The 25408-nt window shown below is 32.8% G+C and overlaps 2 protein-coding genes across 2 annotated transcripts; one reads left to right on the top strand and one right to left on the bottom strand.

Annotated features, from left to right (window-relative positions):
- The first annotated feature begins 312 nt into the window (after positions 1 to 312).
- LOC126757303 (muskelin) lies at positions 313 to 7021 on the top strand. The gene is made up of 11 exons (XM_050471093.1): positions 313 to 816; positions 1254 to 1466; positions 1543 to 1747; positions 1808 to 2084; positions 2154 to 2422; positions 2479 to 2811; positions 2877 to 3329; positions 3385 to 3470; positions 3537 to 3693; positions 5837 to 6020; positions 6098 to 7021. Exons 1-11 carry the CDS (start codon positions 617 to 619, stop codon positions 6391 to 6393), a joined length of 2673 nt encoding a protein of 890 aa, XP_050327050.1. The 5' UTR covers positions 313 to 616; the 3' UTR covers positions 6394 to 7021.
- On the bottom strand, positions 6876 to 17680 carry LOC126757318 (guanine nucleotide-binding protein subunit alpha-14-like). The gene is made up of 8 exons (XM_050471122.1): positions 17442 to 17680; positions 15241 to 15425; positions 13836 to 13990; positions 13602 to 13760; positions 13401 to 13530; positions 12082 to 12235; positions 10914 to 11018; positions 6876 to 7145 (listed from the first exon to the last, which is right to left on the bottom strand). The coding sequence occupies exons 1-8, from the start codon at positions 17611 to 17613 to the stop codon at positions 7063 to 7065; spliced, it is 1143 nt and encodes a 380-aa protein (XP_050327079.1). The 5' UTR covers positions 17614 to 17680; the 3' UTR covers positions 6876 to 7062.
- Between the last annotated feature and the right edge of the window lie 7728 nt (positions 17681 to 25408).

Raw genomic sequence — 25408 nt, 5'->3', positions numbered from 1 at the left:
AAGTGTTTAAAAAATGTCAAAATATAGAAAAACCATAAACATGCCACTAAATTACACGAAGTGCAATTAAATTATTCATATACTTCGTACATGTTTACCCACTGAAGAACGCTTCTCAGAATGTTTGTATATGTTGTATACCGTTTTTAACGAAAGGAATGCATACCAAACCCAGGTTCGAGTGTGTTGTGTATAGCTACCTTAAATGAAATATACGCAATGCGACTCTGTGTTTATAGATGGTGCAAGTAATCTTACTTGGCAACTCTAAACGTTCAGGTAGTGCAAATAATCACCTGTTTGGCATGTAAAATAGAGGAAAGAAAAAAATTAAAAGCATAGAGTTTGTAGACAAACAATACGACTTAGTGCACTCATCTCGCACAGCTCACAAACTGAAAATTCAGTTCTTAGTCAAACCGTTAAAGCCTAATTTTGATATTAAACTCAGTAACACATCGAATTATACCATAGCGCATAAAAAAGTCGGGTTCGAAGAGAAGCCAACCAGCTTGGATACTGCCAGGAAGTGATTTTTAACTGCTCTTCACAACATTTGTGCAAGTTTTTTGTTTTGTACGGACAACCTGTTCTCTACCTACTGATATCACATAATATGGAGCATATATCTGCAGTTAGCAGCGGAAACGTTGGGGGCAACAACAGCACATCAGCCACAACGTCCGCAGGCAATAAAACAATAAACTCGAAAGATTCTGAGAACGGTGTTGGTGCTGTAACTCCACTTGCCGAGGTTGAGAAACTCACCTATGAAATCCACCGTTACTCCAGTTTTTCCACCAACTATTTTCCTGAGTAAGTCGCATACATATGTATGTAAATGCAGAAAAACACTTTTGTTGTAGCTTCGCTTACCTAAGGGCTAGCGGGAACATTTGCATAATACTGCTGCTCTGTGCACAATTTTGCACTTTATATTAGATATTTATACAGTTTGCTTAAATTTGAAGAATAATGTAGCGTAGAAAAACAAGTAAAGCAAAACAACAAGCGACACAATAATTTGAACATGTGCATATACACACAAACACGGCTGCGTGATTAGATTGCATTTGGGCGCGATATTACCTCTGTTTTTGAACTTTGCATATGCATGTATGTATGTATGTATGTGTGTTTACATATATGATTTGCTTCCACTGCCAACTGCGCAGTCGGTGATAATGAAAATATATACTTTTTGTAAAATTTCTTTGTTTCACAATTTAATTGATTATTGTTTTTATTTTTAGAAATATACTGGTAGATTGTCCTAGTGACCAATCCTCACGTTGGTCTGCACACACAAACAATCCACCACAATTCCTTACGTTGAAGCTAAAGCGTCCTGCCATTGTTAAAAAGATAAAATTTGGCAAATTTGAAAAGTCACATGTGTGTAATATAAAAAAATTTCGTATATTCGGTGGACTCGATGAGGAGCGCATGGTGCTACTTTTAGAAGGGTAAGTCAACAAAATTATGTGAAATGCATTTAGTTATAACTTTTAATTTAAACTTATATTATTTATTACTTTTTAGGGGTCTTAGAAATGATAATGTGCCCGAAGTGTTCAACTTACGTTGCAAAACGGAGGATGGTTCGGAGCAACTACCCATTCTGTTTGTGAAAATAGTGCCACTACTCTCATGGGGTCCCACTTTCAATTTCAGTATTTGGTATATCGAATTGCATGGACAGGATGATCCAATGTACACCAGTGTCAGCTTGAGGAACTACAATATGGTAGATATGAAAATGTTAAAAGGCAATGATTGTGGTAATTTCGTGCAAATATTTTCAAAGCTACGCGAAGTTGAAATCGTTAAATTGTGCCTGAAACACTTTCGTCAGCAAGGTTACGATGCTGCTTTCAAAGCTCTGCAGGAGCAAACTCAAGTGCAGCTGGAAAACCCGCTTATAAGTGAACTACACAAATGTTTGGTTGTGAAGGGTGACTTCGAAAATGCCGAAAAATTGATTACTAAATGTGTTGGTGAGGGTCTCATGGACCTGTATCTAAATCGTCAAGATTATAAGCATACATGGCGCATGCAGCTAACACAAAGCCCTACGCAACCAGGTTAGTTGCTATTGCAGTAAAAAATTTTGGATATTTTTAATGTATACTAAATTGAATTTTACTTTTAAGGCAATCGTGGCGGCCATCAATTGGTAGTGGATACTAAAAAACGCTTGGTCTACTTGTATGGTGGTTGGGATGGCTATCGCGATCTCAGCGATTTGTGGGTTTTTGATATAAAAACTAACAGTTGGACGCTGCTTTTCGAACAAACAGAGCTTTTTAATGGACCAACGCCGCGTTCATGTCACAAAATGGTCTACGATTCGGTTAGCGAAAACATCTTTATGTTAGGCCGTTATTTGGACAACTCAATACGCACCACAGACTATATTAAAGTAAGTAATTTGTAATAATTACAGTGAAAACCTCAGCTAACTCAACGAATTTACAGAGCGACTTCTTCCTCTATGATACACGTGCACGCACATGGCTGCAAATTTGCGACGATACAAGCCAAGTCGGTGGTCCACAACTGGTCTACGATCATCAAATGTGTATTGATAGTGAGAAGCGTAATATTTATGTGTTTGGTGGAAAAATACTCACACCACGCAGTGTCTCGAACAGCACGTCAAATGAACCAGAATACTCGGGTCTATTCTCATATCACATTGCCACCAACACATGGACACAGATACTCGTCGATTGCCATCATCCGAGCGCAGCACAAGCCGACGTACTCTCGATAAAGTCGCGCATAACGCATTGCATGGTATTCCACACGGTAAAAAATTGACCGATTTTGTATGAAAAGTTCTTATTTTCAATATTGTTATTATTTTTCAATAGAAACATCGCAAACTTTATATTTATGGCGGTCAGCGGGGCAAAGAAGACATCGATGATTTTATCACCTATGACGTGGACACCCAATCCATTTCAGTGCTGAATAAAAACAATAATAACTGCGGTGGCGCCGGCGGCAGCAGCGTCTGCAGTCACAATAACGCAAGCGACACTAAGAATGAGCCGTCGCCAGGTTATACGCTGCGCGCTACAATCGATTGCGATCGCGACGAAATCTATATTTTCTCCAGTTTGAGCAAGCTGAAAGACCGTCGTGATATCCAACATATTGATGCTTCCAACTCATTTTGGGTATATTCCCTGGAACATTATATGTGGTCGCGTATTTACACTTGTCGCCATAATGCCGAAGCGTCGAATGCCACAGCGAAAAATGATCTACTCGAGCCGTGTCCACGTTATGCGCATCAGTTGGTTTACGACGACGTGGCAAAGGTGGGTAGTGTGTTAAATTTATTGGAATCCATTAAAATGTGTATGTATTTTACAGTCGCACTATCTGTTTGGTGGAAACCCTGGCAAGTCGTCGCGCCCTCAAATGCGTCTGGATGATTTTTGGATACTGGAGCTGGAAAAGTATTACAACAACAATTATAATTTGCTAAATGTGTTAATAAAAGCATGGTTTAATATTGTTTTTAGGCCTAAGCGCAGTGAGATACTCATGCATTGCCGTTATCTCGTGCGAAAATTACACTACGAAGAAATGGCACGCACCGATCCGCTGAGTGCAATGCAATATTTACGCCATCACGTTGCGCAAGTTATTGATCACTCAAATCCAGAGCAATTACATAATGTAAGTAAAATATTTTTTAGAAATTTTTTAAAACAAAAACTTTTTAAAATGAAAAGAAAATTAACAAAAAATTAACCCAAAAAAAAAAAAAAATGCAAATGATCAGTTGCTTTACACTAACATTTTTTCTTTAAGCAAATATATTTTTTCACCAAATTTTTTTTGTGTCAGAAATAGTTTTAGACTAATTTTTTTTTAAGAAAAATATTTTGTAAAACTTCCGATATTTCTGTTACACTTTTTTAAATATTTACATGGACTTTTTTAACTATTAAAAAAATAAAAAAATATTTTTAACAATTAAAAAAAATGTTAAATTTAAAAATTAAAAAACAAGAAAAAAAATTTAACTATTAAAAAAAAAAACAATAAGTATAAAACAATTTTAACAATAAAAAAAAATAAAAATATTATTAACAATTAAAAAGATAAGTTTTAACATAAAAAAAAAATAAATATTTTTAACAATCAAAAAAAAAAATGAGAAAAAAAATTTTAACAATTAAAAAACTAAGAAAGAGATATTTTTAACAAAACTTTTTGACATACACTTTTTAACACATTATTTCCCAACCTTTTGCATACCGAATATTTACTTCTCCAACACCGATTTTTTTCCCAATTAAAAAGGTTAACCCAAAATGAATTTAATTTAAAAAAATCAATCAAAAAATTATCCCAATTTTAAAATTACATACATACATACATACATATGTATGTACATACATATGTATATATACAGTACAATTGTTTATAAAAAAATTGCGTTCATTATTGACACTTTTAAACACAGTTGCACAAAATTTTTAAACAAATTTTTTTTACAAAAACTTTTTAACAAATTAATTTAAAAAAAATTTATCAGGTAATACATTTTTTTACTATTGCTTTTTTTTGAAACACTGAATTGTTTTTTTTTTTACCACCGCAATTTTTCACAATTAAAAAGGAGTATTCTAAAAGTTTTATTAAAAGAAAAAAAAAATTACAAAAAAAATTAACTGAAATTATTTTAGACATAAAAATATTTATTTTATTTCATATAACTTTTTACAAAAAATATTTGAACATTTAAAAAAATTTCGATTAACTAACCTCTTTAACACAAAAATTTTTCCAAAAAAAAAATTCGAAATAAATGTTTTTAATATTTTAACACATTTTTTTGAAACAACGATTTATTTTTAACTGATAATTTTTCACAATTAAAAAATTATCCCAAACAGATTTTAATTTAAAAAAATCCTTTGAGACATTTTTTCTTCCCTTTTCGCTTTTTTTACATTTTTAACATAGAAAAATAATTTTTTATAAGTACATACTACATACATATGTATTTGGAACTTTATTGACACAGGGTTTCACATCCTTTAAAAAAAATGATGGAAAAAAATATCAAAAAAAAGTTATTTAAAAAATATTATAGACAAAAATAATTAAAAACAAAATTATTTAAAAAAAATTATTAAAGCAAAAAATAATTTAAAACCATATTTAAAAAAAAAAATTGTTAAAAAAATGATTTCAAAAATATCAAAAAAAAGTTATTAACGAAAATTTAATTAAAAAAATGATTATAAAAGAATATATAAAAAAATATTATAGACAAAAATAATTAAAAGCAAAATTATTTAAAAAAAATTATTAAAACAAAAAATAATTTAAAAAATTGTTTAAAAAAATTAAAAAAAAAAATATTTAAAAAAATTTATTTAAATTTTATTAATATAAAATTTTCGACAAATTTTTTTTTAACATTTTTTCTGAAATTTTGTAAAACTGCATTTTTTTCTAACGACGGAACTTTTTTTTTCAAATAAAAAAGGTATACGAAAAAGATTTTAATAAAAAAACTCAATTCCAATTTTATACATGAAATAATAAACCTTTTTTTTACATACATTTTTTTTACAAAAAAAAATTGGTTACACTATAGACCCTCTCTAACACCTACAGTTTGACAAATTTTTAACATAAATATTTTAACAATAGTTTACAACCAAAGACAAGTTTCTCAAAAAAAATTTAACACAATAACAAAAAAAATAAATTTAATAATTTTTTTATTATCATCTCTTTGTTACCAACTTTGTATTGCAATTCTTTTCACCAAACATTTTTTCTACAATTTATATTTTTTTAGTTCCACAAGTTGGCCTCGCTGCTATTTCGCTCCGACGATGTCAGCAGCACAACCGGTCGTTCACCATTGGCCACACCGCCTTTGGGCAAATCATTGAAAATGGATAGCAGTGTGCAGGTGGACAATTTGGAAACGGACACCACAAATACAACGGCAGAAAGCGACGAAAAACAACTAGATGAAGGTATGCAATTGAGGCAACGTGCCACTCGTTTTGTATACTTTTAATTAATTTTATGTAATTTATATATTTATGCGCAGACTCTTCGAATAAATCGGGTCTGCAGTCGGAGGGCTCCAATCCCTCGGAGGATCTCTCAATGGAATCTTGTGATAGCAGCGCAACCGCATCATCTGTATCTGGCGTTTCTGATTCGGCTGTGTCTTCGGCTGGCTCCATAACACACAGTCGACGGAATAACAGTAAGAGAACACATGACAGCCGTGAACAAGAACTGCGTCGGCGTCGTGCCTTTCTCTTCAATAAACTGGTGAAATTGATGCCGGCCAATATGGTGCAGCCCGAACGGAATCTAAGCGATTTTGTTGTTATGTAATTGCACGGATGTTGAAAAAAAACTCTTACTTTTTATAACAACCTACGGATTAAGTTAAGTTTTTCAAAGCAAATGCGTTTTTAACTGCGAGGAATGACATGTGAAAACTGTGCTCTGCGTTAAGATTATAACCAAAATATTGAATAAGTACCAAATCAAGTTTAATGTTGAATGCTTTCGAAAGTCAATAATATGTCTTTATAATGCAAGCACATATATGCATATAACTAAAGTCTGTAATGTTAATTTTAGTCTCGAGGAAATAACAAATATGCCTTAAGTATCGATTAAACGCAAAAAAAAGTGAGAAAATTATAGAAGAAATATTTATTTAAAGCAGGCTTCCATATGTCGCTGCTGTCTTGGTTATGTAAAATCTCTGCTATTTTGTTTGTTTGTTTAGAGCATAATGACTTTGTGATACGAATATATGTATATTATACCTACGCTGGCTTTAGGAAATGTAAAATGTTTGTGCGCTGTTCACATTTTCGAAATAGTACTGATTTATAATTATTTACTTTATACAAATTAAAAATATGTAATTGTTAAGCGAACATAATGCAATATATAATATAATTAACATAATATTTCTTACAATAAATAATGGAAAATTTAAAATTACAAATTTTTCTACAGACTTTTTCGCTTAGACATAAAGGCCGCAGCTTAATTGATGCCTATTGCTTCAAGGTAATGGCTCATTATTGTATCCTGCACCGCCAGAAATACGACGCGAAAGTTTCTCGTATCTGTGGATGAAGAAATACATATATGAAACTATTGCGATGTATATAAATAATATATATAATGGGTAGTCGAAAAAGTATTCTCGTATTTTGTCAATATACATATGTATGTATGTCGTTGCAGTCGTATATCTCCAGTGCTACGAATCACGTTGTGTCATACCATATAGTGTTGGAAAAGTGAGATTTTAAGCTTCATTTAACCAAGAAAATTCGGGGAAGTTGAAAAAAAAAGTTACAGCTGTTCAAAAATGAGTGAAAATAATGAAGAAATTCGTTATATTTTGAAATTTTTGTATAAAAAAGGGAAGAATGCCACGCAAGCCACCAATGAAATTTATGAAGTTTACGGAGACGATGCTGTATCAGTTCGTGTAGCACAACAATGTTTCGCTCGATTCCGTTCTGGAAATTTCGAAATTTCGATTTACTCCGATGGATTTTTAACACTGATGGAGTAATGTCTCTACTGGAAAAATGGCATAAAGTGGTCGTCCAATATGCTACATATTTGTTTATTTATTATTATAAACATTAGAAAAATAAGTTAAAATTTGATTAGAAATACGAAAAGACTTTTTCGACTACCCAATAAATAGGGAGTCCTTTTCAAAACAAGTTGATTTTTGTTTTTGATAATGGCCCCAGAAGTGCCAGTTTTTGCCCTAAAACAAGGCATGCGCTTTCAATTCAATCAATTCGCAATTTGAAGCGTGAAGAAATATTTTGATTTTTCTAGATATTTTATATGGGATTTTTTGATATTTTGCAAAAAAGTTTTGGTTTCGTCTTCTCGTTCTATAAAAAAAGATATTAATATTTTTTACATAAAAATATTCCTTTATAAGTTATACGCTCTAAGAGTTGTGCATGAAATGTACTGTACTCATATAGTACACCATGTCGTATGAGCAACACAGTATGTATAAATCACTTGTATGAATGCTCAGGTCATTTGAAGTACACTTGTGCTTCCTTTGCATGGTAAAATTACGTTTCAGAATATAAAGTCAAGGAAATAGTTTTTCATTGCCCGAAATATCGTCTGTAGCACTAGATTAGAGCACAGAAAAATTCATCAAGCTTCCTAGCTGTCTCTAGATCGAAAAGCCACCAACCAGATCGATCATGTTGTTATAGACGGAAGACACGTCGCCACTTGGGACGGCATTTTAAGCTCTTTACGTACAGCTGCACACGAAAGTATGGTTTTCGGAAAATGCAAAAGAACAGCTGGTACGATGAGGAGTGCGGTGTCGCAATGGAAAGAAAACCTGGCAACGTTATAATCGACCACAACACGTGCGGAATGGGATAGGTACCGAGAGTTGAAGAAGGAAGTGAGACGCATTTGCAGACAAAAATGAGAGAGACCGAAATGCATGAGTGCGAAGAGCTTGATAAGATGCGGCGACTAATAGAAGATTTCAAGACCGGAGCATACACTTTTAAAACCTCCAGAGGTGATCTAGTGACTGATATCCAGAGCATACTGAAATTATGGAGGGAACACTTCTCCAGCCTGCCGAATGGCAGTAAAAGCATAACACCAAGAGATGCTGAACTCGATTCCCCAATCGTTGACGGACGTTCCATTGCGCGACTATGAAGAAAATCGAATAGCTATTTCCCGTCTAAAGAACAACAAAGCGCCGGAGGCCGATGGATTGCCAACCAAGCTTTCAAGTACGTTAGCAAAGAACTGCTGACGTACCCTGATGACATCGATATCATTGGCCGTAAGAATTGCGACGGTAGTTCTGCTTTCTCCATGTTGAACAAAGAAGCGAAACAAATGGGTATGGTAGTGAACAAGGGCAAGACGAAGTACCTCCTGTCATCAAACAGTCGAAGTATTTAGGATTTGGCCACCACGTCATTGTTGACAGTCATAAGTCGTTAATGCCATTTATCTTGGAACCAATATTAACATCAACAATAACGAAATAAGCCAGCAACTATTCCAGCTTTGGAAGACAACTCGAAGAAATCGGGCCAATTCCGGCCGAAATGCTCGAAAAAGTTGCCCAAAACTGGACTTTCCGAATCAACGCAGCCGCGGCATTTAAATGAAATTACTTCGGACTTAAGTTTCAAATAGGCAATGCGTTTTTTTTTTAAAAAAAGTTAAAGTCGATATTCATCTCGACGAACACATAACTCTTGTCAACAGGGGCTATTTCGGACTTAGTAGGCAATTGAAAAGTAAAGTCGTCTCTCGACGAACACATACCGTCTTGCTATATGGTGCAGAGGCATGTACGATGACAACATCTAATGAGTCGGCGTTACGAGTTTTCGAGAAAAAGGTTCTACAGACGATTTATGGATCTTTGCGCATTGGCAACGGCGAATAACGCATCGATGGAACGATGAGCTGTACGAGATATATGAAGACATTGTCATACTTGTAGCTCAGCGAATTAAGAGACATCGGTTACGCTGGCTAGATCATGTCGTCCGAATCGATTACAATACTCCATATCTGAGAGTATTCAACACATTACTCGCAGGGGAAAGCAGATGAGGGAAAGACCTCCACTTCGTTGGAAAGACCAGGCTTCAATTGGAATCTCCAAAATAGTGAAAAGAAAGAATGACTGGCGCGCTGTTGTAAGCTCGGCTATAACCGTGTGAGCGGTGTCGACCGGTTGGATTCTTTTTTTATGGAGTAAAAGCAAGGTTAGAGCGGATCGATTTGCAGGGAGCCAAGAAATGTAAAAATCGCGTTTGCGGGAAATGTTCTACCGATCATTCTGAACTACTTTGCCTTAGAAATTATGGATCTAGGCCCGATTTCGAGGCAGCGATTTTTAAGGCGAAGTTTTTTAAGGATTATAAAAGTGTAATCGTCAGTTTTTGAGATATCCGAATGAAATATAATACGTAGGTGCATTTTGATATTCTATTGATCGTTTGTCGGAATCGGCTAAATCGCATATCTCCCATTCAACTGATCAGATTTTTTTTAACTTCGCTCCGTTTTTAGGCCCATAGTCTCTTAGGCGAAGTTTTTCAGAACGAGCCATAGAACATTTACCGCATATTCGATTTTATAGAAAAAAATCGACCCGCTCTAAGCAAGCTGAAAACTCCCTATGTAGACGAATTGCACGACGCAAACAAAATTCTGGGATACAGTGATTGATTCTAAGTTTAATTTAGGAATGATGGTAGATATACAAAAAACAAACTATGAACATGGTGGATCATCAGTCATGGTATGGTGGTGTTTAACTCCATTCGAAATAGGACCACATTATTTAAAAATACGTTTTTAACTGGAAATTACCTAATTACAATTAGGTTGGATTTTTCAGCAGCGTAACGACCCAAGGCACTGCTCGAGATTCGTTAACCACTGGCTTGTAATGAACCACGACAATTGTTTTAAGCGGTCTGCCTAAAGTCCGGACTTATGTTCGATAGAGAATCAATGGAGAAATTTTAAGAGAGCAGTTATACCCTTAACTGTGTATATCGGATTTTTCACGAAGTTTGTAATACATAGAACAAAACGTCGGAGACCCTTAAAGTATTTACATAAATGATGTCCGTCTGTCTGTCTGTATATACGCGTACTAGTCCCTAAGTTTTTGAAATATCGCCTCTAGAATCGCTGTGCCCGTAGAGGCCAATACAGTTTAATAAATACTCAAAGAAAGAAATTCGATTTCTTTGTCTTTTACTTCCCGAATAATATATCTAAGTTAGGGCTCTAGCCTGGGCTAAATGCACTAGAAATTTTACACGCATATAGTATATACTTACCCGTGGCGCATGTATAATGTGTATAAATTTTACGGTCTTTATCCACCATTGCCTCAAACATCTGGCGTATGAAATATTTTGCACTGTCCGCATCTTGTTTGGGACCTGAAATGACAGTTTTTCAAAGAATTTATGAAATTTTCGACCAACATCTTTAAGTATGATATGAATACCATTTATTGATCTTCAGATGTGAAAAATAGATGACCTTGGCTAGACACCCAGATCTTCTGTTCAAAAAAAGTGAAGTTGTTCGAGATAGCTGAGACTCTAAAGATATCAACTGAGCGTGTGCATCATATCATTCACAAATATTTGGGTATGACAAAGCTCTGTGCAAGACTCGCGTGAAAATAAAACCAACGACTGGAATTTTTTGACTACTTTCAAAGTCCAAATGACAGTCATCCGAGTGGATTGCACACAATGAACCCGCTCCTAAGCGTGGAAAAACGCAACATTCGGCTAGCAAAGTTAAGTTTATATTTTGGGATGCGCATCGAATAATTTTTATTGACTAAAAAGGAAGGATCATCAACAGCGACTATTACATAGCGTTATTGGTTCGCTTGAAGGACAAAATCGCCGAAAAGAAAGTGCTGTTTCACCAAGACCAATGTATCGTGTCAAAAGTCAGTGAAAACTATGGCAAAAATCCATGAATTGGGCTTCGAATTGCTCTCTCTCGCATCTACCATATTCGCCAGATCTGGCCGCAGCGATTATTTCCTGTTGTCAGATTTCAAAAGAGTTTTCGTCGAATGAAGAGGTGATTGCCGAAACTGAGGCATATTTTGAAGCTAAGGACAAATCGTACTACAAAAGTGGTATGGAAAAGTTGGAAGGTCGCTATAACCAATGTATCACCCTTGAAGGGAACTATGTTGAATAAAACAAGTAAGAAAGATCTAAGTTCGGGTGCAACCGAATATTTTATAGTCTCGCAAAGCCAGGGAAATACCGTTGACGTTTTGCACCTTAAGTACCAATTATCAATATTTCAATTTTAACCCAAGTTACATCTTGCAAGGACGGACCGACGAACAGAAAGTCAGCCAGTCACTCGGATTTTAACTCGCCTCGACACCCTGATTTGTTTTATATATTTATATAATATATATATAAATTATATATATATATAAACAATAGATTCCAAAGACATGCATACCTTCATACTCCGGGTAGTAGTCCACTAAGTGCGAGGTCATTATTTTCTCTTCCAGTAAATCTTGTTTATTTAAAAATAGAATAATCGAAGACTTACGAAAATAGCTCGTTGATAAAATGGCACGAAAGAGGCTCTTGGATTCCTCCATACGGCTCTGTAAAAAAAACCAAAACAGTTACTTCGTTACCTATTGATAGAGAATTACTTCTTAAGAATATTGGTACAGGTAATGCTAGGGAAATATTATAAATTTTATAAACATGGAATTTCAATTTTTAAAACATTATTCTATAAGTTCTTCAAAATTTCTGAATTAAAAAAATCGAATCATCTATAGTCCTGCTGTACGTAGATAGTCTCAACAGTACAGCAACAAGAAATTGCGACCGTCTGAGCAAAAAGGGTTATAAGGAAATGATTTGGCGGACAAGCTCAGGACCAAAAATAGTTTTTGTAGTGGTTTCACATACTAACAAAAAAGAGCTCCGGAAATAGGAAAGAATGAGAATGAACGCCACTGACTTTTAGTCAAAAGCGGGTCTTTCTGATTGTAATCCAGAAAAGCACAGATGTGGGTGGGACGACATAATGTTAGTGAGACCATTAGAAGTTCATATTTTTTAACATTAGAAGTTCTTCACTACCGGGGCGGTTGGTGATCAGCATCTTACACATATTTCTATTGGTTCTTCATTTTTCCTAGCCAGCATAGCCGCTGTTTCTTAATTCGCTAAACTATGTCAATGTCGTCATATATCTTCTACAGGTCATCGTTCCAGCGATATTCGCCGTTGCCAATGCGCAAAGTACCATAAATCTTCCGCAGTACAAAACTCGTAAAGTCGACTCATCAGATGTTGTCATCGTTTTTGCCTCTGCGCCATATAACAGGACGGGAACAATGAGTGCCTTATGGAGTTTGATTTTTGTTGGTCGAGAGAGGATTTTACTTCTCAATTGCCTACTCAGTTCGAAGTAGCACCTCTTGGCAACAGTTATTCTGCGTTGGATTTCGAGGCTGACGTTGCTATTGGTGTTAATGCTGGTTCTAAGATAGACGAATCTATCTACGACTTTGTAGTTATGACTGCCAACAGTGACGTAGGAGCCAAGTCGCGAATGCAAACGACTGTTTGTTTGATGACAGAAGATATATATTTCGTCTTGCCCTCGTACACTACCAGACTCATTAGGTTCGCTTCTTTACCCAACCTGGAGAATGCAAAACTACCGGCAGCTCCTGTTCGTGCTGTCAAAAGCTGCTTTAAAATCGACTTCTTACTTCAAGTAAAATAATTAAAAACTTGCGTTTCACTTACCAAACCTTTGGCCTCGCTTAATGTCTGATCGTATTCTGAGAGCGATGCTAGAAATATGAGAGCTGTCACTTCATCGAAACACTGCAGCCATTTTCGTCGTTCAGATCGTTGTCCACCGACATCTATTACTCTGCAAAGGGTACAATATGATAAGTTATTTATACATATACTTTAGACAATCGGAAAGGTATCCGATGTTACCGTAGTAGCGGCCGTTTGTTACTAGTACGTTTCGTTTTGTTTTGCTGTGTATCGAAAACGTGCTCCACTATTTCAGTCGTAACAACACGTGAACGCAATATGTGATCATCTGTGGGTATGTAACCGGGCCGTGTGACACGATCCAACATGTCAAGGAAACTGTGTTAAGGTATATATTGTAAATTAGTGGATCAAAGTGCATTTTCAGGAGATATTTATAAAGAGTAAACCCACTATTTCGCCGAATCAATTATCTGATATTCTCTTCGTCGTTCATAGCATTGTTGTACCCCCGTATCGGCCCACAGACATTTTATGGCTGACAAAGTCATATCATCCATTTCTGTTACGGCTTCAACATTGGCGATCAAAATGCTATTTGCCATCAGCTGTTGGGAGGAAAAAATCAATAGGAAAATCATTAAAAAGATTACAATTTGTATAATTATATATATGTATGTAGATATTTGATTATGGAAATTGAGAGCTTCTGTGCGTTAATAAGACCTTTTTGAGGTGTCTGGATATTGGAATGTTTGTTTTATACGACAAATTCTCACTTTTACTAGACAACTTTCATTTAAGCAATGGCGAAATCTAAAGCCTAAGTCAGTCAGACAAGGAGAATCGGAGAAGGCGAATTCTTCATATATAAAACTTTCGAACTTTCATAATCAACCACGGCGAGTGGTATAATACAAAAAAATATACAAAATCACCGATCTAACATTGAGTACACGTTTCCAGTGTTTTAGGCGTGCTTACGCTCCGAGGTCCTAACATCGACTCGGACCACTATCTTGTTGTAGCCAAGATACGCACCCGCCTCTGTGCAGCAAAAAACAATTGCTTTTTGGAAAAGGCAAAAGAACAGCTGGTACGACGAGGAGTGCCGTGTCGCAACGGAGAGCAATCAGACTGCCTACCTCGCAACGTTACAATCGACCACAATACGTGCGGGATGGGATAGATACCGAGAGTTGAAGAGGGATAAACCTCCTCAAAATCGCATATAACGTTATATCGAGCGTATTGTGTGAAAGATTAAAACCCACCGTCAACGAACTGTTTTTACAGTGTGTTTAAACATGGAAAATCAGTTATGATTGGGAAATCTTGGGAAAAACCGTGAAAAGAGAAATTATGCACCACCTCTTTTCGATTTTAAAGTATGCTTTCGACAGTTCGAAAAGGCATTCAGCATTTATGCATCGCTGTTACGAATATTCTGATGTATGACTCGCTTATATTCCGTTGGAAAGATCCGCCGTGGAGATTGACCTGGCTTTGTTTGGAATCTCCAGTTTGCCAAGCTGCGAATATTCGAAATCTTCAAAAGGATCAAAATTAGCACTTTTAAGGCACGAAAAAATATTTTCGACATGAAAAGGCTTCTAACGAAAACTCATTACTCGTTCGTATACGGCAAACTATCATTGAACATTAACAAAATTTGACGATGGGTTAAACATCAGAAGAATCAGTGTTTAACCACGATTTCAAAAGGTATTTATATCGACTTCCCCACTTTTATTAATTGCTTTTATATAAGTTATGAGATTTTCCAGTTTTTACAGTGTGTTTTCAAAAAAGTTAGGTTATATGAACTCAAACCATGAATAACGCAAATTATGCTTACCGCATTTTCTATTTTATCGTATGATATTCGCAACACATTCATGGCATTCAGCATCGACTGCATCGCTGTCAGAATATTCTGATGTATGACTCGCTTATATTCCAGACGAGCGGCAGTTGAAAAACCTCCGCCGTAATTGATATGCATTTGTTTGAAGAAGGTGGATTTGCCGGCCTCGCCAGTACCTGTAACAAAGATTGAATAATTTGAAAAAAGTAGTGAACCAAAATCGAATAGCTTGGAATAAAAATCAAAATGAAATGCCGTGTACATTTGATGACTACCAACATCTAGACCTAGATCAATGGTTGAACCTCCGTTTTTGATGAGCAAGTGCGTTGAATAACCGAGGATAACTTAGCAGAAGTCCATTTATTTATATTAGGAGATCGCCGTTTATATATGGTGTGATAGCTAAGACAAAACAGGCATTTCAAAATAGTTTTATTATTTTCAAAATCGTTTGATTTTACTAATTTCTGAACATTTTGGTGAAAGTTCAATCGCAGGGTAGTAATTTGACTCAATTGCGGATGTTACATGTATGTTCTAAAAATATCAATTTGTCCCGTCGGACTAATCTCAAAAAACATAAAGTTTTTCGTTTGCAAGGGAATAAAAAGCAAACCTCCTATGATATGTTGGACTAAACGGTGGATGAGCTCATCAAATGATGAATGTCAATGAAGAATTGTTTAGATCTTCGGCTGTCAGTTTTCCTGATTTCTTGAAAGACGACTGGCACAGAAAAATGGTTGTAAACGTGAACAAATTTCTTTTGCAGTCAAAAGTTCATGCAATATATGCATATGTATGCTTGACCCATAAATGCCTACATATATGGTAGTTGTCTCAATCTCACAATAGGTCACATGACGATCTTGCAATATCAGTTTCTGCACGGCATCAATAGTTTCCGAAACAAAATCTAATTTCGAACGACCTTCACAAAATTCGTCTTGGAGTGATTTACGACCTCGATTGGATTTACCATATCATCGATAAACACTGGTCCTTGACGGAGTTTCATCACTAAAAATTTAGTTAAGTTCATCGATGCACTGATGCTGATAACCCACGTCGCAAGTTGTAAAAAATAAACGCGCGAAAATGTTCGCAATTTAATTTCACTTTTCACCAAAATGAATATTTTAAGTTACTGTAAACAACACAAATAGTGCTCGTATGTCAAAACGTTCTGCGTATATACAACCTCAAAAATATCTAACTTTACGATAAAGTTGTGAGTTGCCAGATTGTAACATTAGTGTTGCCATGTCCTGAAATATAAAAAGCAACCCACGTAGAGTATAAACATTTGTCTCACATGTATTAGGTAGGTAGTGAGTACAGCGTATAAAAATACGTTTAAGTTCTCGGAAACCGGCTAACGAATGGTGTAAAATTGTGGTCTCTGTTTCCTTTTCTCACTTTACAAACAAATTAAATCGCTTTTCGAACTTTACAATATCGGTTATGATCCTAAATTTGACGATGCCGGAGTGATCGCTGCAAGCTGGTTTGCATAGCTCAAGATGACGAAATCACTTTCACAGATGCTTACTGCGGACCGGCCCCTTACAAGCTGACACCTTCACGAACTCTTTTAGTGATTAATGCCATAGGAATGTAGCGACCACCATTCATTGAACAAGTATTCGATATACACGCATAACCCTTGCACAGTTACAGTGTGGATACGGTAGCGGGCCAAACTTTTACTTATTTAAGCTTAATTAACCCTTTGGCATAGAAAAGTTTTTCTTGCATGTCCCTAGCCTTTTTCACTCAATCCTCCTCATCTAACAGCCTCTTCTATAATTCGACCTTAATGTAAAGGCTTGTTTTCATTAGATGTCCCCGATACAAATACAACTTCAACCATTTTTAAAGGTTTATTAAAATCAAAATATAATTTTTTTATTACAATTTCAAAATTCCAGCATCACTATTTTATTTGTATGCCTAAATTCCCGATTACTATTTTTGGTTTAGTTCTTATCACATTCAATCGTGGTTTCTCGCATGAATCATATACACAAGATACATAAGTAGTAAGCACTTATATATAAATATATAGTACAACATGTGGCCTTGAGCACATACGTTTTTTCGTTATTTTTTATAGATTTTTATAAATTTTTCTTCACAATAACTACACACTAAGCACGTTCTATATAATATTTGGCAATTACGCTTACCTAGCAAGAGTAACTTTTTAGCATTGTTCAATTCTACATAGTGTCTCTCTAACTCCTCATTAATTTTCTGTTCATTGAAGTCCTCTTTTTCTTTTTCTCCTTGGCTACTATTCTCGAGCCCCGAACCGTAAGAACAACACCTTCGAATCATGTCCACACTGTTTCGGATCATTTTATTTTTTTTTAAGTATTTTCTAAATTTTACACAAAAATTATTTTAATTATTTGTTTGTTTAAGTTAATTCGTTCTTGATCGTAAGATATCCATCGCAATACTAAAATCGTGCGAGTAAGTTCGAGCCGATGGTTTCAGCTGAGGTTTACTCACAAATTTGTTGACAGTTTCTGTGAAATCTGTTCGCCAATTTTTGTGGATGAAGAGAAAACTGCAAAGCATATAAGGGCGATTCATTTCGAGGTTCCCTACTTTTTTTTTAAAGAAAGAACACCGAAACTTCAACTTTAAAGGGGAATGTTTATTTTCATTCCAAAGAACATTCTTTGGCTTTTATTTTTTGAAAATTAACTCTTTCAAATGTTGGCCGCAACTACGTCTCTGATGGTCCATCCATTGAGTCCAATAGGAACAGGCGCCTTTTTGTTGAGACCAAATGGCGGCGAAATCACGAGCTCCAATTTCAGACATCAAATAGTCGGTTATCATGGCGCGATAACGGTCGCCATTGTTGGTTACGCTCTCACCGGAATCATTTTTGAAGAAATATGAATCGATGATTTTACCGGTCCACAAATCATGCCAAACCGTTGTTTTTTTCTGGATGAAATGACAGCTCTTGAATCTCTTTAGGTTGCTCTTCGTGTTAAATGCGACAATTTTGCTTGTTTACATACCCACTGAGCCATAAATGGGCCTCATCGTTTGGACCTTTTTTTAACTCAGAGAGCTCATAGAGCGAAGCGACGTCGCTTGGGTAGGTCGACCGGCTTCAGTTGTTGCACAAATTGTATTTTGTACGCTTTCAATTTAAAATCTCGACATCAAATGCGACAAGTCGTTTTATACGTCAGACCGAGTTACTGCGAACGGCACCGAATCGACTCTTCATGGTCTTCGTGTACACTCTCAGCTACGGCTGCTATATGGTCTTCACTGCGTGCTGGACGTGGTCTATTCGGTCGAATATTATCCAATAATGAATGTTGGGTCTCAAGATGGGTGATGGTGTCGCAAATAGTACGCTAAGTAGACCGATTATGTTGACCATAAGTTGAACGAAGCGCGTGAAATAAACTTTTTACTGAACGTGAATTTTCGTAATAAAGTTCAACGGTTTGTAAACGTTGTTCAGGCGTAAGTCTTTCCATGCATAAATGCTAAACAAGAGTGAACAAAAATAAAATGACCTGTGATCTGTCAAAAAAAAAGCTATTGTAAAAAGTACTAGTACTTGGATCAGAGAATGTATATCATAAAGAAGATTCGTTCTCTGCTTGGATCACACGTTATAAATACGAAACTGAAGCAGCTCAGCAATCATCTCTAACGAAACTTGCTGCTGTTGTAGCGGTAAAAAAAGACGCGCCTTAAGTAATTTCGAGAAATGGTGTTGAGTTGACAGTCCTAGGCCGGATAAAAATTCGGCTTCGTTCCGGTTACTTAGAACCGACTGTCGTGAGAACGGACAACCGAACTTGCTCCCAACGTCTGATGCAAAAACTCACCTTACAATCTTCATCCAATTCACTGCACAATCAATGAAACGATCATATTTTTAAGTTATTCATATTGTTTTTATAATATTAAGTGTACATAGATAATTTTCTTTAATTATCTAATACAAGTTTTTTCAACTTTTCCGTTTACTCAATTTGTATTTGCTTTACTTATTCGAAATTTACTGCGTTGCTACAGTTTTTCTTTTTCTTTTTCATTTTAATTTATTTATTTTTAAATTTATTTTTACGCCTTTTAATGTTATATCAATTATCAATTCCCAAGGGTAAAAAATATACATAGGTATTGTTAAAGAATACATAGTTGCTAGTGACGTTATTAACTATACTTTATTTTATTTTTAATTTTATAATTTTTTATTTGGTAATTTCGCGTTTTTTAATTTCTTTTTGTTTTGTTTTCCTTTTCTTTGTTTAATTTTGTTTGCATAGCATCAATTATGCTCAAGTTTGCTTAATAGCGCAACTAATTTTATTGTATTAAAATGCTACGTTTCAAAGTTATAATTAAAAAAAAAAATTAAATATAATAAAAAATTTTAAAATTTCTGAAAAATTAGTAAAAAATTAATAAAAACGTTATTTTTATACACATTACTTTGGTAAAGCAATTTTCCCACTTTTTTCTTATTTATTTATTTCATTTTATTTTCTTCTATATTTATATTAATTTGTATGTATTTATGTATATGCACTTATGTAAGTAATATTCTTGTGATTATAAAAAAGCACTGCTATCATTTGAAATTACAATTACATTTATGATTACCGAACGAGTGCAAGCATTACCGCACGATCTGGTGAATTCACAAGCATTTAATGCATTTGCTCGGCGTTTCAACGACTCAACTAACCGTTGCGCGTGCACACGACGGTCGGTCGATCGACCGTCTGCAAATCACGCGCTTTTATGTACTTGTTTTGCGGTGGTGTTTGCTCCCAAACCGTTATGGTTGGAGACGATTTCAAATTCACCGTTGTTCCATAACGATTTGAAGCTTTACAAATTTCCTCTCAATTTTCAGTTTCAATTTATTTTATATCGTATATTCCAAGCCTCTTTGCATAAGAATGCTTCCATGAGCATTGAAATACTTGTGCTTACTTATTTACCATACCATTCTTCTTACAATAGTTTACTGTTATATTAATTTTATTTATGAATAAATTTTTGATTTTTCCTTTCTTTTAAATATTTTAAATTTTTATGCTTGAAATTATTATTTTTTATAATTTTGTTTTATTTTTCTTTTTTACTTGAATCAAGCCTCAGCCGATTTGCGCGGAATCAGCTCGTCTTAAATATAAATATTATCGGTGTTTTTGTGTGTGCGTGTATCTATATTATTACTTATGTATGTAAACAAATTAGCTTGGCTTCTATTTAGTAGTTATTTTTATTATATAAAAGAAAAGGTTATACATAATTATGTAAATTATGTATGTATATAATATCCTATTGTGTTGCTTCAATGCGGCTTCTTTAGGTCGCCCGATTTTTGGTATCGAAGCGGCTGACGAGACGCCTCAATAGTGGCTCATTGGTAAAGCGTTCGTGCAGCGCGAAAGTAACGTGGAATATCTCGAGAAATTTCATTGAAAAAGTGTTAGATAACTAACGATTGGAAATTGGGGGAATGGGTGTGGGTAAGCGTACCGATGATCTCCTAACTGTTTCAATAATCTTGTCTCAAATACCGCTAAGGTTCATTTTTATAACTCAGTAAAGACCGACACTGCAATCGCTTAGCTCACAAATATGTAGGAAAACAATCTGGCCAAAATTTACATTATTTCGATATATATTTGCTGAAAAATCGGCACTTTAGTTGAGAAAATTGAAATTGTGGTGCAATACTTCAAGGCCGTTATTATATCTTTATCGATCTGAGTTACTTTAGATCGATGCCACATCAATTACCGATTACTATAACCGACAAATTTAATCTATAAATTATAAATCAATTAGTACGACGAATAAATTTGATCTATAAATTATAAACCGATTAGTACGACCGATAAATTTCATCGATTAGTAAGACCAATAAATTTAATCGATAAATTATAAATCGACTAGCATGACTGCTAAATTTGAGCTTGACTTTATAAATCGATAAATTTAATCGATAAATTATAAATCGATTAGCATAACCGATAAATTTGATACATACTTTATAAATCAATTAATGTGACCGATATATTTTATCGATAAATTATAAATCGATTAATAAAAGGAAACTATTGTACATAAAAACAAAATTTTTTAAACAATAATCAGCAATGTAAGAGTTTTTCGAAACTCTTTCAATTATTTACAATGTAGTGCGGACCTTTAAACAGTTATTATGTGAAGCTTAACTGAAACCGATCTATTTCGTTATTTAGACTATGATGATTTATAAAGACTGTTTTTTACACCCTTCTTCTAAATCAATTGTGAAAACTGTTTTTCCCATCATTAATAATGATATAATAAAATGTTAAAATTGCATTGTATTAATTTAATAAATGAACGTAGTCGAACGCAAATAGCTTAACAAATACCGAGTAAGTGAGCATGATCGTAAAATTTATCGTTATCGATATTTTCAATAAAAAATACATTTTTAAAATTATTCGTTATCGATATTTTCAATAAAAATCGACTTTTAGAATTAATCGCTATCGATATTTTCAATAATAAATCGATTTTTATCGATATTTTCAATCAAAATTTCGATTTTTAAAGAAATGAACTGAAACATATTACCGAGAAATATTTAAGAAAAAATATTTTTCATCACGAAAAAGGAACGTTAGCTATTACTCAGGAAAAAAAATATTTTAATTTTTTTGTTTTTAATAAATAAAAAAGCAAATTAAGTTATTTTTTATAAACCGTTAGATGTAAAAATGTAATAATAAACGCTATTGTATTACATTAGGGTGTACCTTAAATACACTTGAACTATCACACCGACTTTCCAAAAGCGATTATTAACCTCAGCCTAATCACCTAACCTCTAACCCCACATTTTCCAATCGTGTTTAAATTTGTTATCTAACTTTTAAATTGTTTTCGGCGACGTAAAAAAGGCATTTCTTAAATATAAATTTCCGTGCTCTTTGTGTTCTTTTTTTTGTTTATAAAATTATAAATTTATGTTTTCTTTTATAAAAATACAAAATGCATTTATATACGTCTTAGAACTCTTCTAATAGGCAATAAAAGTAAACAATTCTCATACCAATCAACTTTGTGGTATGCAATAAAAAATTAAGTTTCTTTACACAGTTATCTCGCCAATACATTTTCTCTTTTTTATATACTGCAAAAATAGTAATTTTCACGCGAAACCAAGACTACTACATACATAAATAACTGTGTGACTTCATTTATTACATTTGATTAACACTTAAAGTGCTTAATTTAGTTATATTTCGTGTGAAGAGTACCGTTAAAGAAGCACAAAACACCAATACCGTTAGTGGGCTGTATTCTGCGCATCTTTTTTTTTCAAAAATAGATTTGAAAGTGTAGTCTTGGAAATTGGAAGAGAGGCCTTTCTGCTTAAAGAGCTGTCTTACAATTGCCGTTGACTTAAAGATTTATTTTTTTATATAAAATATTTGTTATTATTGATAAAGAAAGTTTTATTTTTGATAAAAAAAAATAAATTACTGTTAAAGAAAATACCGTTTTTGTTAAAATTTTTTTTGATAAATTTTCTTTTGGTAAAAATATGTGTTGATGAAACAAATAATTTTGTTGATAAAGAAAATACTATTTTTGTTAAATAATTGATAAAATTTTTTTGATAAAAAATATTTTTATTTTTGATAAAAAAATTTTGTTTTTGAAAAAAAAAATATTTTTGATTAATCGATAAAAAAATTTGAAATTAAATTGCTTGATTAATTGAAAAAAAATATATATATTTATATATTTTTTGATAAAAAATATAATTTTTGATTTTGATAAGAAAAATCAATTTTTTAACGAAAAAAATTATTAATTAAAATGATCATTATTATTATTATTTTTTAATTGTATTTCATTGCATGTGAATATACATATGTATGTATGTTTGGTATGCTGAAAAATGAGTAAGGTATGTATACTATTATTTATATATTTTCGCTATGAATGCTTGTCCTATATTAGTGGCATAAATCGAAGAAGCTGTACATTTATGTTTGATTTTTTGCAATATTTACTTTTGTCTGCACTTATTTAATTTTTCGTGAATTCTATATCGAATTTGCTTTATATTTTCTTTGTGCTTTTTGTTGCAATTTTAAATGTATGCAGGTATATAATTACTTAATATTTGGTTAAAATTGTTTACTTTATAAATAAAAAATAAAATTACGTATGTATGTATATATACATACATATATGTATGTATATAACGACTGTGGATCGTCAGAGTTGTATTTCACGAAAAAAATTTTGAAAACTGCTAAAATATTGCATAACTATTTTTCGATCGTTTTATATTTAATAAATAGGTCTATTAGACAGATATACATATATTATACACGGAAAGGCAAGGCCAAGTTGTATGGAATTCGTTTATATTTATATATGTAGTATATATTTATGCTACTGAAGTTATATATACGTGTACATATATAATGCCCGCTATGTTAGTAAAATCTGAGATCATATACAACTCTTGGCGTTTAATACAAGTAAGTATGTATGTATGACTTTAGGAACGAATGGCACTGAAATTCAATGCATTAAGCAAAAATAAACTTGGTAAGGAAAGCGATTAGTGCACTTCAAATATACTATATTTGCTATGAGAATGACTACATAAATCATGTTTACCGTTATTTTTTGTATATTATTGAAATAATGGCCCAGAGGCCAGCAAAACTTGTTTATATAACAACAAAATCGGTTGATTTCAAAATTCAAATTGTGAAATTCTCGCTTCAGCAGTTGCAGCGTTATCAAATTTGATAAAAACAAAATAGCCGGAGCAGAGAAATGTTTTTTTTTTCGAATATATGGCGCATAATTTCTAGTAAATAATACATTATATGTATTGAAAAATATGTTTGTACTGAAGTAACATGCTCACGTGACAATGATTTCAGCTTAAAATGCAATATTTTTGTTGTAAATTTATAATAAAATTTCGTGGCTTTGCATATTTTTATACTTCTTTCATAAATATGTATACATATAATAATTGAAGTATACACATACATATGTACATAGTATGTACATATGCACACAAGTGTTTTAAAATATACTTTTTTCAAATAAACGCAAATTGGTAAAAAAATTAAATACAAAATAAAACACATAAAATAAAATTAAAAAAATAAATAAAAAAAAATACAAAATAAAAAAAAATAAAAAATAAATAAAAAATAAATAAAAAAAAATAAATAAAAAAAAAAAAATAAAAAAAAAAAAAAAAAAAAAAAATAAATAAATAAATAAAAAAATTAATAAAAATAAATCAAATAAAATAAAACAAAATAAAAATAAAAAAATAATTAAAATTAAATGTACATATGTATATATGTATGTATGTATTTAAAAGCTAAAAAATTAAAAAATTACAAGTTTAATGCAAATATGATGTATGCGCAAAAAAAAATAAAAAATAATTAAATTTAAAACAAAAATTTACATTAAAAAATTTAAAAACTAAAACACTAGACTAAAAAAAATTAAAAAATAAAAGTTTAATGTAAACATATAAATAGTAAAAAATAAAATAAAATAAAAAAAATAAATAATTCAAATAAAAAAAAATTTAAAAATAAAAAAACTAGAAATAAAAATAAATTTAAAAATAAAAGTTTAATGTAAATATGTATGTATGCGCGAAAAATTATTAAAATTAAAAAAAGTAAACAAAAAAACTAAAAACCTAGAAATAAAAAAAAATTAAAATATAAAATTAGAATGCATATGTATGTATGTATGTACATACATATATGTATATGTACATATGTACGAAAATATTAAAATTAAAAAAACAAATACAAAACCTAAAAAATTGAAATAGAAAAATTAAAAATTTAAAGCAAATATGTATGTATGTATGTATGTGCATGTATAAATGCATTAATGTCTGTATGTATGTACATATGTATGCATATATGTAGCTATTAAAGAACATATGTACATACATACATATGTACATAATTTAATTTGCTTTACGCTCATTTTCATTTGGACGGAAACGTAAAAATTAAACAAAACCCAAAAATATAAATAGATTTCCAATCGTGTACAATAAAACGGTAATTTTCTAAAATAAGAC

Source organism: Bactrocera neohumeralis, chromosome 4, assembly GCF_024586455.1.
Source record: "Bactrocera neohumeralis isolate Rockhampton chromosome 4, APGP_CSIRO_Bneo_wtdbg2-racon-allhic-juicebox.fasta_v2, whole genome shotgun sequence".
NCBI lineage: Eukaryota > Metazoa > Arthropoda > Insecta > Diptera > Tephritidae > Bactrocera > Bactrocera neohumeralis.
The sequence above is the reverse complement of the archived record's forward strand: the minus strand, read 5'-3'. Positions and strand labels throughout refer to the sequence as shown.

Coding starts and splice junctions, on each gene's coding strand:
- LOC126757303 (XM_050471093.1), top strand. CDS start 617: ATGGAGCATATATCTGCAGTTAGCAGCGGAAACGTTGGGGGCAACAAC. Junction 1,467..1,542: donor ATGGTGCTACTTTTAGAAGG/GTAAGTCAACAA, acceptor ATTACTTTTTAG/GGGTCTTAGAAATGATAATG. Junction 3,694..5,836: donor ATCCAGAGCAATTACATAAT/GTAAGTAAAATA, acceptor ATATTTTTTTAG/TTCCACAAGTTGGCCTCGCT.
- LOC126757318 (XM_050471122.1), bottom strand. CDS start 17,613: ATGATCCGAAACAGTGTGGACATGATTCGAAGGTGTTGTTCTTACGGT. Junction 13,991..15,240: donor ACGATAAAATAGAAAATGCG/GTAAGCATAATT, acceptor TCCTCCCAACAG/CTGATGGCAAATAGCATTTT. Junction 13,531..13,601: donor AACAAACGGCCGCTACTACG/GTAACATCGGAT, acceptor TACCCTTTGCAG/AGTAATAGATGTCGGTGGAC.